Below are 13,839 nucleotides of genomic sequence, written 5' to 3'. Positions count from 1 at the left end.
TTATGTCGACCTGTTGATTACCTGGAATATTTGATCAACTGGCACACTCCTGATCTCATAGATGCCAGATAATAAAATGTTTACTACATATATCAGCTTATAAGGCATTCTGAAACAACTAACTATAAATTACATGCCACTGTGCACCAAACAAGATTTCTTTAAAAACAATTCAAAACACAAGGGCACTAGACCGTAGGAGACTGCTTATTTTGCATAGAGCTGTGTACGTATTTAACCATATGCATGACCAGGTTATGCTTAGTCACGATCCTGAAGCAAAGGTTTGTGTAACATTTACTCACCATTTGCAAGACTCCTATTTGGCATAAGATAATTTTAATAAGAGGCTACGTGGATATAAAAATGTAAGAGTTTATTAGGAGGAACAGCAAACAGCTCGCATTACCTTTTTGAAAAGAATGACAAAGTTTCACTTTTCTTCTTCCTTGGTTCAACGTTCTTAGATCAGCAATTCATGAGCTGTCCCGAGTATCTAATGTAGGTTTGTGCAGCTGAATTGTGGAAGATATGCAGTATAAGACACGTCTGATCAGCTGACAAAACATTGCCAGTGAAAGCTTGGTGAGCTTTAAAATTGGATGCCCATTATCAGTAGAATGAGTTCAACCACTAGATGGCAACAAGTGGAAGAATACAGTGCCTGGACTGGCTGTAACAGTGAATACAAAAAGAACTTAAAGCTATATAAACAAGCCTTTACATTTAGAATTCAGAACTCTCTACCACACAATCTTGAAACAGAGCCTCTAGATTCTTTTTAAAACCAAGTTAAATAATTGTTTGAAAAAAGAGAAATATTAAAAGATGTCAACAGTCACCAGGGCTTAACCATTACAACGAAACCACAAAAATACTATTTTTTAAAATTAATTTTTGCAAAATGACTAGTCATGGATGATTTTCTTTGAAATGTATGTCACTTCCTATATGTTCTCCATGTTAAATGTTAATCCAGTAGCTGTGCACATTCTCCGTGGTGCAAGTAGATTCCCGTTCCATAGTGCCTCACCAATATTAGTCGATTATTTTACCAGTACAGCCATTGTCCTTTACTGCCCTACAACATATCATCTGGCCCAGAAGATTTGTTAGCCTTCAGTCCTTCAACTGATCAAGTACATGATCCTCACTGAAAGGATTTAAAATAAAGCTCCATATATTTTGTTGTACTGTACTCACCCTTGTCTGTCCTTTATTTGTAACGAAAGACTAGATTAAATCAAAAGAACTTTATTCTATTTACTAACAGCTATAATTTTGGGCAAGTTTTCTTTATAGTCCTAAAGTTGTGCATGATAGTAACAGATGGGATTACATGAATACAAAACACAAAATTTTAACTTTAATTTTTCCCTTTGTTTATTAGTGAATATGAATATAATTTTTTTATTGGAAAAGTGATACCAGAGTGGTTTAGGAATGAGAAAAATCAACAGAGGAACAATTTCAATAAAAACATAATGCAAACACAGAATGAGAACTGGTGTCAGAGATCTAAAATTTTCAGTTTTTTTTTATTGCTAATGTAAAACATATCAAAAGCATTTGCATCAATGTACCTTTCAGACTAAAGTATCACTGGACACAAACAAGGCTTTGGGGATCCTCACAGCTTAAGCATCTGCCTCATTATTTGCTACATGAAAAGAAAATGACCAGCTGTCAAGCCAAATTGAACCACTCCCATTCCATCACTGAAAGGGACTATAGAAACATGCTGAAACAGGTCAAGATCACATCACACAAATACTGGATCAGATTTATAAAGTTGCTCAAGTTTTGAAATGTTACATTCTAATAAATAATTTCTTTCCCTTCTCAAACCAAATTTACAAGGCACATTTTGTTCAGATTCATCCAAATTAAATCTCAACTCACATTAAAAACCTTTTTGTAAACATTTCAAAATTTGCAAGACAATTATTAAATTCAAAGTTTAACTTTAAGAGAGATCCATGCAAAGTCAGCAACTGTTACAAATCTAACACCTTTAAAGTGGATCTGCAACTTTTCCTTTTTCTGCATTGGGTAGGTGTCCATGATTTTGAACTGAAATATGAATAAATGAGTTTATTGTATTGATAAAAGATGTGTTTTGCCCGATGATAGAACTTTGGACTTCCTACTCCACTAGCTGATGGAGTACAATTGCCACCACCAAATAGTTACCTTACAAATCTCCTAATGTTACCTTAATTAGGAGTGTGGCTATAAGTGAAGTTTCAAAAGCTTACGTAAAGGCAGGGTTGACTGTGCTGTGTCCTTGCACTCAAATACCACAACCAATCATTAACAGCTAGTGAGATTTTTCTCCTTTTATACTTGCCTCCTGTATTCACAGATCTTCCCATTGAAAACTGTGTCAAACTGAATGTAATATACATTCCTGACCAATTATACCTTACGCCCTTCTAATTTATAATTTGAACCATTTTGACTGGAAAATCTGTTACTATAGACATATGAAGAAAATAAAATCATGGCCTTGGAGATTGGCTAGTTGAAAAATAAAGAAAATTGTGCTGGGTAATTTTTTTTTTAAACACTGCACTGATAATTGGTTAGATAATAGTGCCTGTATATTTGGGGACAGTACATAAAAACCTTACTAATATTGAGCCACACTTCTAAAAGACCAATTTCAAGAAACCAATTTCAAGAAAACATGCAAGAAATTCATAAATAGGAAGTTCAGAAATTATTTTCCACTAGCCAATGGGATAAACATTGAACCTTTGCTGAGGAACTCTTTCAATTCCATGAATGAAATGAAATTTAAAAATAATCTCATTTTGACATTTACCCCTTCTTTGAAAATAAAATCCACATTATAACATTTTGCTGCTCTTTGTGTACTATTTAACTGCTGTTAAATAATCAGTATATGGGAAAGGTTGACATAATTCAGATCAGTAATACTGAATATATTCTGCAAAATTTGGATATAGATGGGAAGCAAATGACTATCAGTGCAACTTCCACTTTTGACCAGTTGTTGTACTTACTAGTTATTTGCCAGCATTAATTTGTTGACAATACAGTATTTTCCTTTGCAGATATCTCAGAAACCAACATCTAGAACCAATTTTAGTGGATATCAGATGCAAGTATTATTATCTAGATTACTAGATTTTTCAGGTTGAAAGAAGATGTATAGATCAGTCTCAAAAGGTATACGCCAGTATGATGTCCATACTTCATAACCCTTACTTCATAACCCAACTTATGCAATTTGTTAAAATAAATCAGAAGAATTTAGTCTTGGAATCCTGATAAGCACCTGGCATTTCCAAATCTGCTAAATAGTTGGCAGGTGCTGGAAGTTCAAGTAAATTGTAAAAATATTATTCCTGGTTTGTCACTTCTGCATTCACAAAGCTAATTTTCAATTCAGTTTAATTTACAGAAAATTTACAGGATAACAAACTCAAATTCAAAGATCCTGTGTAACCAATTTTGGAAACACCACAAAACCACTTACTGATCAAGATAGATTCTGTACACCAAATACAAGAAATTGATCAACATTTTCATTTCAAAAAAGCAGACATTTTAAAGGTGTTAACTTGGAGTATCCCTTGTTACACTAGCTTGCAATGCATTTCCATCAAGTTCAGACTGCTTCTACCCACCTGTTCACTATGTTAGCCATCCAGCCACAGGAGCAATTAGAATGATAAGGATATTATCACTTGAGTTTTACAAGAACAAATCGCATGCCACTTTTGGACAGAACAGCTACTTCAAAATATCAAAAAAAAACTGGACTCGGCCATAGTGCAGATTCAGCCCCGAAATGTACCAAAGGGATGTTTCCACCATTCCAATCCCTAACCTTTCCTATCCAAAAAACAAAAATTAGAAAAATATAGCTCCAGAAATAGGACATCTTGTAAAAAGAGGAAAATGAGGTTACAACTATTTACAAATAAATACAAATTTAATTGTCACTTTCTGCCCCTTTTTCTTATACAACTTACTATCATCTTTGGGCTGCAATTAGATATACATGCAAAAATAAAACAGATGGTCACAGACAGACCTTGATAAATATTTTCATCCATCCCCAAGACTCAGAATTAAATTGGGAATTGAAACAATAACAGAAGACAAAGACACAATACTATCATGTCTACACTCAACTGTTAAACCACTGAAGCATTTGAGGAACCATCCATTGATGAGAGTGTTAAGATGCTTCTGTCATTAGTGTAGCAAGGATCAAGGTCGCTCCAACATCTAAAGAAAAAAATTGACAATTTGGTATGTACACTGTAATGTGGAAATTATGCAAATATAAAAAAGAGAGTTAAGAATTTAACCAGTCAATATTACAATTTTCATGCCAGACACTAATGAACCAAAAGCATTTAAATTAGCCAAAAGACAGAAATTAACAATTTTAGCATGAACTTTCTTGATAAAATACAAATTGCACTTTTGAATTAAAACTTAGGAAATTCCTATTAGCTCATAAAATTTTAAGAGAGTGTTAATATGCTACCTCTGACTGGTAAACCAATTTATTCTAACTCTTTGGAAAGGAAAACAATTCTCACAAAATTAATTGATTACAAATACAACACTGGATTAAAAAAAAAAATCACAGGAGGTATTCACTTTGAAGACAGTTGAAACTTTCTTCAAAATGTTTCAATTTCTATATAAATGTTTTTAAAACTCAAAGTATTAATAAAGTATCAAAGTACGCAAAACATGAATATAACCTGCGTAACTCAATTTGTTATTCAGACTTTTAAATAGATAACTTAACTGAATTAATTGTGTAGGCTAACCTGTTTTAAAATGGAGAAACCTCAACGAAGGCCCATAGGTCAGAACACCAAAGTTGAAAAGAGGAAAGAACAGGAGATAAGACAAGTCAGGTGATGCTAAAGTAAGGATTTAAAACTTGCAGATGCCAAAGAAAGCCAAATCAACAGAGGTCTTCTGAAGTTGCGAGGTACAGAGAAAGAGTGAATAATATTACAGGATGTGGGGACAACTCAATTTCAATATGGAAATGAACTATGTAGAATGCTTGGGAAAAACGAGACAGAGAAATATAGAAAAACCACAGTGTAAGAAATAATGCCATAAATCATCATTGAGAAAACACTGTTTGGTCCAACAAGTCCACATATTCCAAACAAAACACACACACACACACTCTCTCTAATTGTTAGCTGACAATTTCAATTTACAGAATTAGTTTTATGCATAAAGGTTTCAACCTCCAAAAGAAAGAAACAACTCCATCATATTCATCCTCTGGTCTATTCAGTCCTAGACTGAAGCGTTCCATCACCCCCAACAAGACAGGGACAAAAATATCTAAGTTATTCTGGGCTCAGTTGTAGCACGCTTCAGTCAGATGTTCGTGGATGCAAGCTTGACATTAGTGACTTGAACCCATAAATAGTGTCAGTGCACTATTGAAGAATTTTATCATCGCATTGTCTGAAACGTCTTTATAAAACAGTGAATCCTGCCTGCCATTCAGATGGGTGCAAAAAATTCCTTGATTTTTGAAAAGGAGAAGGGAATTTACCCAAAGTTATCTTATTACGATTTGTGCAATTTTGCTGAATGGGAATTGGTGTCTTAGAATAACTTCAATGGCTAGGAACACATCTTACTGATGTAAAAAGATTTGTGAAAAAGCAAGGTCTTTGCTTCTTTATTTGATCATTTCTATTTGTACACCAATAGCTCTATTTCTAAAAGCAGCTATGAGAATTAATTTAGGGCAACAAAAATTAAAAATATTTTACATTTTTAAAAGAATATGGAATATTCACTGGTCCCTCCACTGAAAACAATCAAATTACTATCATAAAATTAACAAAAAAAGTTAAAAGAACCAATATTTTCCTTTTGCTGTGTATTTTCAGTCTCCAAACATTTTAATGGGACAAACCACAGCTAATTTACAAAATGGAAAATTGATTCCAGAAAAAGTTAAAAACGTTGACTACTGTCTGCTTTAAAAAGTAATTCCCGTCAAAAATCTAATGCTTCACATCAGTAAACTTGCATTAGAAACACAATCTGCTTACTTTGCAAACCAATGCACTTAGAATTATCCTTTAAGCACAAACATGACTTAGCGAAGAAAATGATAAAAGAAATTAAGATGAACATTTGAATAGAATGGGTGCTTTAAAAATCAATTAATTAAATGATAAGACTTGAATCTCAACCTGTGATATTAAAGAGAGTGATACTGCACACAATTACAGTACCAGCACACACTTCCAAGACCTAAGCTCTTTCATTTGCTCAAGTTAACCAGCAAGAATATCTGGCTGCTTTAGAAAAGTTGGTGAAGCATAGCAAGATATTCTTTTTCATACAATGACAGGACAAATAAATTGCCAACGTAGATTTAGCTCAGTAACTCATTTATATTAAAATTTTCCGCCAAAGCTCATTCAATGCTGGCCATTTTTATAAAAGGTAAACGTGCTTAGATTGTGCTCTATCATATCACTTTGTTGGATAACCAAATGCAAAGTAATTGAGCCTTTGTTAAGCATATAGGTGCTTTGTAATCAGCAACTCAAAATAAAAATGAACTAGTACAAAGACACCACACAAGTTCTCCACAGAAATTTACCACTAAGATAAAACTGAGAATATTTCAAAATTAGGAGAAATAGAGTTGGAAGTTATTAGTTGGAAAAATTATTAATTAGCTGAGGAAAGCAACCTCAACATAAACCTGAAGATCCACTTAACCACAACAGTTTGAAAGCTCTCATTTGGAAAAAAATCTGATCATTTAGACAAACTAAAGAATGACAGGAAATTCTCACTTACACTCAACACAAACAGCAGACAATATAAAATATTTGATAACTAATAATTTCAGTTAACTTTGTCTTAATGCTGAAATTAATCGCGCTCACCAGTCCTGATGCAAATTTAAGTGTTTCTCCCAACATTTCAAAATATTTTAGAAACAGGAACAGTCTTTAGTTTTATCAAGGCACACCTACAGCTGTTCTATACATCAACAGTTGCAGGGCCCTCATGTTCAAGTTTGTAAGGGAAATGCTTGCAGCACAATCTACTTAGAGAAATTCCACACCTGTTGACTCGCAAGGGTTTGCACCTTCCCATTATTTGATCTAGTATTCTTCTAAGAGGTGAACATACTGTTTCTCCTCTTGAGTAACAGCAGATCGATTCCATACAGGTGATGCCAGAATTGGGTTCCATGAGCTACAGGACAGAAGTAATAAAATTATTTGCAAGAAACATGGTGTTCAATGACATACACTTACAGCCATTACTTACAAATATAATGAAAAAAATTAAGGTATTATTTTGCTATATATATTTACTTTGGACTCTTGTGTATTTAGGTTTGTGAATTATCATTTAAATTTTTATTATGTTTAAGTTGCAACTAAATAAATGAACAAACAGTTGAGACCTTTTTGGAATAGACTCTCAAAATCTAATTTGTAATGACAATTCAACCGCTGTTGATTACTTCAGGTCCTGAGCTGGACTTTATGATAAGACATCTCATCATGGAGTGGAAGAATGGAAAACAAAAGGGTTGGTGATATAGAACCACCAACAAGCATCTCACTCTATAAATGAGTACTTCAAATGGAGACTCATTGACAAAGGACTTTGTTCAGAATGACTCATTATGTGTGTTAAGGAAAGTATCTTGAAGGAAGAAGAAATCTGATACAATGAGAAGACAACCATTTGAATTAAACAATAACTCATGAAACTTATGCTCTCTATAATATTTACAAATGCACATATTTGTATTGAACAATTCACAATGCATTATGCTAAAGTCAGATACGGTTCAAAAACTATTTAACCAGAAACATTAACCAAAATAAGTGTAGCTCTCAATCATGAGATATAATAACAAGTACATTGCTAAGTCTGATGATAACTTGAAGTACATGCCAGATAAGTTACTAACATCTTATAAACAAACATCTAAATCGTTCAAATTTGGGTTGCTCCTTTACCAAGAAATCCACACTGGTTGTTAATTGGGGAGGAGAGGAAATTAACTAAGTCCAAAGGTGAGGGGTATAGACGATTCCAGAAGTGGAGGTATTTACAACAAAATTCTATCAAAAACAAATATAATACCACTCTTAACACAAACCCATATTCTATAGTGCATAGGTGCCAACAAAATGCAATTAAACCATCGAACTCTGGCACTCCCCATATATCATACACAATTAGATCATTCTTATACTTTGCAGAAAGCAACTGAGAACATTGTCCCAGTAAGAAATTTGAATCCCACACAATCCAAAATATACCTTCACACATTTGGAGCCCTTTGCAAAAGCAAAAATAAAGATAGACTCAAAAAGAGAGATTACAAGGAAGGAAAAGGCACAAGGTAACTTATGTAGAAAATCTGTTAGTTTTGAAGCATGATACTGCAAGCAAACTGATATACTTTCATTAACTCAACTTCACACAGAAATCAAAATTAACAGAAACCGCTGCAGTATCCAAGGGATTGGGGTTTGGAGCTTGAAAGACCAATGCTCTTATTTTTCAAGAGGACATCATTTAATTATACTTTTGAGCCCCAGTCTGTTAATGAAATGAAGTGTTTAAAAAGATAATATAATTGTTGATATTCAGAGGGATTTAAAAGTGTCCTGCTATAAAATCAGAGTTAACGTGAACGCAGAGCAAGGAATTAGGAATGCAAATGAGATGCTAGTCTTTCTTGGAAGTGGGTCAGTGCAAGAGTAAGGAAGTCTTGCTCAAAGTATCATTGGGCTGAGGGGAGACATCAGCTGGTTTATTGCTGTGTGTTTTGTTCTCAGCTAAAGCAGGATATACATACTTTGGTGAGATACAACAAAGGCTTAACAGATTGATTCCAAAAATGAAGAGAATGTCCTGGGAAGAAATAGAGTACAACAGGTAAACATCCTCTGGAGTTGCAAGAAAGAAATGTTCTCAGTGAAAAGCATAATGCTCTTAGAGAGCTTGACACGGTTGCAGCTGAGGGGGTTTCTCCTGGGCATAAGCATTTTTGGAATTTTTCATGCCAGAGACTGTTTCCTCAGTTAGGTAAAAACAAGGACTGCAGATGCTGGGAACCAGATTCTAGTTTAGAGTGGTGCTGGAAAAGCACAGCAGTTCAGACAGCATCCGAGGAGCAGGAAAATCGATGTTTCGGGCAAAAGCCCTTCATCAGGAATATTAGAATGAGTTACTTAGTGGCTCCAAACCTGGTAGGAAGATAACCACTTTTTTTTCTAATCTCCAGTTAATGATTTCTCTAACGATCACATCCAAAAGAGAAAAAAAATTACTTATCTTTTGAAAAAAGTAATGAACACAAAGCTAAATTCCTGTTTGTTTCAACTAATAAACATTTCATTTCAACAGAAAAACATATAACTCATGCAATTTCCTGAGACAACTGCAACAATTATATGCCAAAATATGACATTTGCCCAATCATCTGTGATTTCAATAGAAGCAAATCAATATTGAAAAAAAAAATCTTCTATAAAGCACTCTATGAAGTTTTGCTGCACTGGTACCACTTCTCAATTGGATATTTACCATTTTGTCATTATTGATTTGGGAGCCTTGAAGGTGAGGGTTAATAAGGTACTTGATCTTGGAACATCAGATGCCAGTTAAGCCTTCTCTCTCACATTGTCTACTTTCAGCAAGTAGTCACTGGAATTGTATGACACTACTTCATTGGATGTTCCATGTCTAACATGGAACATAATTCTGAACACTTGTTCTGAATCAAAAAGCAAACTTCACACACAAAGGATTCAACACATCAACTGTATTAGATCCTAGTGATCATGCTAAGGAATGAAAGAATCCTTTGAGTTAATATTCATAAAATCAAAACTGCTGCCCTTACCTGGTCTAGCCTACGTGTGACTCCAGACCCACAGCATTGTGGTTGACTCTGGACAATTAGGGATGGGCAATAAATGTTGACCTAGCCAATAACACCCACATCCCATGAATACATTTTTAAAAATGACTCATCAGGTACTGAATCAGTCCATGCCCAAATAGCAAGATATGGGCAACATTCAGACATTTAAAAAACAATCAAATCATGGGATTGTGGACATTGGTGGCTGACTAAGATTTATTGCATGCCCTGAGTTGCTATTAAACTGAGTGGCTTACTAGGCCATTTCAGAAGAGAGTTGAGAGTCAACTAAATAGGGTCTGGAGTCACATGTGGGCCAGACCATTGAGGATAGTAGATTTCCTTCTCTGAAGGACAGAGCCAGATGGGTTTTTCTGGCAACCAACAATGGCTTCATGGTCATTAGCAGATTCTAATTCTACCACCTATATTCAAATTCTACCATCTGGCATAGTAGAATTCATACCCAGGTCCCTAGAGCATTAGCTAAGTTTCTGGATTAAACTTGGGACTATACCACCAGGCCACTGCCTCCTCTTCACAGCCCACAAGCACTAGGCAATGATCATTTCTTTGATTCAATTGCATTATCATTTATGAACCTCCCAAGTGCCAGCATCTAGAGGGTGGAGGGCTTATTGACCAGAAATTGAACTGGTCAGCCATATGAATGCCATGGTCACAAAAGCAGGTCAAAAGTTGTGAATTTCGACGAATGTAACATGTCTCCCGACTACCCAAAGCATGCCCACAGCTTACAAAGGCACATATTAGGAATGGTCTTCATACACATGAATAGGATGTAATGATGCACAACTCAACAAGCAGTTGTTGGTTGGCACTCCATCCACCACCATTTTCACAGCCTGAATCATGAACACAATGCCAACAATGAGCACTGAAGCAACTCGTCAAGCCTCATTCAATAGCTGTGTCTAGATCCCCATGATCTGTTAGGAAACGCAACAGATACATGGGAACATCATCTGCAAGCTCCATTCCATGCTACAGATCATTCTGACTTTGAACTATATATCACCATTCTTTTACCATCGCTGAATCAAAGTTCTGGAACTCCTTTCGTAAGAGCACTTTGGGTGCACTAACAATGCATGGATTGCAGTGGTTCAAGAAGACAGCTCACTATCACCTTTTTTGAAAGTTGTAAGGGGTGAGTAGTGAACGGTGGTCAAATTAGTGATACCAACATCTCAGAAGACAAAGCAAACTCTGACAGGAGGTAGACCAAATATTGAGCTGTACTGTCTCACTTGCATTTTCAACAATTGCTATGTTTGTCTCAGATTTAAAATACAAGCTTTCAAAAAAAGTGTGATTTCTTTATGTCCACCTCTAAACGTTCAGTCACCTGACCTAGTGTTGCTATTTGGTTCCATTTAAATTGCGTCAGTCCAGCATTTGGGGCATTTTGTAACATTAAATAAGCTACACAGATGTTGTTGCTATTGTTTCATTCAATTAGATCACAGTGAAGGAAGACATTCCAGGTGGGTGTAAAAAAAACACATTGTATCAAAGCTCATTAAAAGACAATGCAACTTTTGCAGAAATTTTCAGCAGTTGCTGGTCGTTGCAAGATCAAACATTCAACCAGCGTCGGTATCGTATCAATTTTCTACTTGTTCATTTAGACTCGGTCCCTGTTCAAAATATCTTTTAGTATTTACACCTCTGAAATGAGCTGAAGGAATTAAAATATTCTAATAGCTGTAATAACAAACCTACAGTGCAACTCATTGCGTCAATGTAAAATTTGCCTCAGCATAATTCTGACTGACCCAGTTAAAGACAGAATGCATACAGATTTTAGTTGCTTTTTCACAAACATCAAGTCGACAGCTGTGAAGAGGTTGACAAAATCATGGCAATATTGGGCCAGATTCTATAGAAAAAATAGCAAACTAAATTACTCACTTTTATTAATGTATAAATTGCCTAATGATCTCCAGCAATTTGTATTTGCATAATGAGTAAATCAAGAAGTTGCTATTGGAAGTGCTTTTCTGTTAGAGTTGCCCGCTAAAACCACTTATTACACTTACCTGAGTATAAGCACTAAACCAATATAATTGGCATGGTGCATCCCAGGAAATGCCCTTTAAATGGTACGGAATTCTTTAATTGAGTTAGAGCTTTTTTCCTATTGGTGCATGGCATTGAAATTGGTCAATGAAAATTCATTCATGTTTATTAGCCTTCAAAATTACAACTGCTCATAAGCCTTAGAAATGACAGGACAATCAGCTTGGGTCGGTACTTTGGTTGAAAGTGTCTTCAGGGAATGTTTTAGCTTCTTAATTGATATGCAGTCTTTGTTCTGAAAATGTACACAGATTTTGTTATTTTAGTTCTGAGCTTTGTACATTAAAGGTCACCACTGGAATTTAGCTGGATCTATAAGTAATTGAATGATAACAGTTTTGGGCAGTGCCAAGGATGGAACAATTTGCAGGTGAGAACACTGGGGAAGAGTGACCGATTGCCAAATTCACAGAATCCCTACAGTGTGGAATCAACCATTTGGCCCACTGAGTCCACAGCAACCCGCCAAAAGATCATCCCACCTGGACCCCCTTGCCCCAATCCCATCCTTGTATCTCTGAATTTTCCATGGCTAATCCACCTAACCTGCATATCTTTAAACTGTGGGAGGAAACTGTAGCACCTGGAGCAAACCCATGCAGACGCTCTATGCTATTCTATGCTGAGATTTAGATTAGCAATGGAGACCAACAAATAGTCTAAAGTAGAACTTAAAAATGACATTATCAGAAGGATCTACTCTGGTAAAACAGAAATTAGTTGGACAGGAAAAGCTGTAACATAACCAATCGTTAACAGAACAATTGGGGGGGGGGGGGCATATTGAAAGATCAATAAAACAAAGTAAAATAGGTTATGATGCACATTAACGTATTCAAGTGTGAACTGTACCAAAAACAGTTAGGGGGTTGGGGGGGGGGGGGGGGGGGGGAAGAAAGAGATTGAGAAGTAAAATTATATGGCAAACAGACAAAAAAAGTTATCAATTACAACTAAAGGGATTTGAAAATCATCTACCAGTATAGAAAACCATAGAAACGTTATGGCACAAACAAAGGTAAAGGGGATAAAGGTGGTGAGGTGCAGGGCAAGGATATAATGTTTAATGAGTACTCTGTAGCAGTGTTAACCAAAGGGATTCTGACAATACATTGGTAAAAATGCAGATAGTACAGCCAAAGCACACAAACCCACCAACACACTCAAACAAAAACTAAAACTTAAAAGACCCATTACAACCCATGAACAAAACCAACGTCATCTACAAAATTCCATGCAAGGACTGCCACAAACACTACGTAGGACAAACAGGAAGAAAGTTAGCCACAGGATACACGAACACCAGCTAGCCACAAAAAGACACGACCCTCTCTCCCTCGTAGCCCTACACACGGATGAAAAAAAACCACCATTTCGACTGGGACAACACATCTATCCTGGGACAGGCTAAGCAAAGACATGCCAGAGAATTCCTAGAGGCCTGGCACTCCAACCACAACGTCATAAACAAACACACAGATCTAGATGCCATCTAACAACCCCTCAGAAAACGAACAGGAAATGACATCACCACAAACCCCAGGAACCCCATCCAGGAGAAAGATATAAATAGAAAGCAGGAGACAACAGCTTCGCTTCACTTGGAGGTCGCCACTGAAGATGTTACCTAGCCAGGTAGGATATCAAACCTACAGCTCAGCGAGCAAACCTACATTCTAAAGCCAATAAGTGAAAATTGATAAAGGAGATGATGAAAAAGTTGAATATGTTTGGAGAGCGACAAATGTGAAAACCTTAGTCAAGAAAGGATGGAAGAACATTCCTAG

At 35.8% G+C, this 13,839-nt stretch overlaps 1 protein-coding gene across 5 annotated transcripts in view; it reads right to left on the bottom strand.

The window, feature by feature from the left end:
* Nucleotides 1-357: 357 nt before the first annotated feature.
* The window catches only part of atp11b (ATPase phospholipid transporting 11B), a 177,666-nt gene continuing 164,184 nt past the window's right edge, over nucleotides 358-13,839 (bottom strand). For 4 of the 5 annotated variants that reach the window (XM_087993531.1, XM_087993532.1, XM_043702354.2 and 1 more), the window contains 2 exons: nucleotides 7,118-7,251; nucleotides 1,359-4,263 (listed from right to left, as the gene is read on the bottom strand). In XM_087993531.1, the coding sequence (XP_087849657.1) occupies nucleotides 4,170-4,263; nucleotides 7,118-7,251 (228 nt within the window). In that variant the 3' untranslated portion in view covers nucleotides 1,359-4,169. Of the gene's footprint in view, nucleotides 4,264-7,117; nucleotides 7,252-13,839 lie in introns of all 5 variants that reach the window. The other variant, XM_043702353.2, reaches the window with a different exon arrangement.

Source organism: Chiloscyllium plagiosum, unplaced genomic scaffold (assembly GCF_037043375.1).
Source record: "Chiloscyllium plagiosum isolate Xiang-an unplaced genomic scaffold, Cpla_swu_hap1 HiC_scaffold_13, whole genome shotgun sequence".
Classification (NCBI taxonomy): domain Eukaryota; kingdom Metazoa; phylum Chordata; class Chondrichthyes; order Orectolobiformes; family Hemiscylliidae; genus Chiloscyllium; species Chiloscyllium plagiosum.
This window is presented reverse-complemented; position numbering and strand designations above follow the sequence as displayed.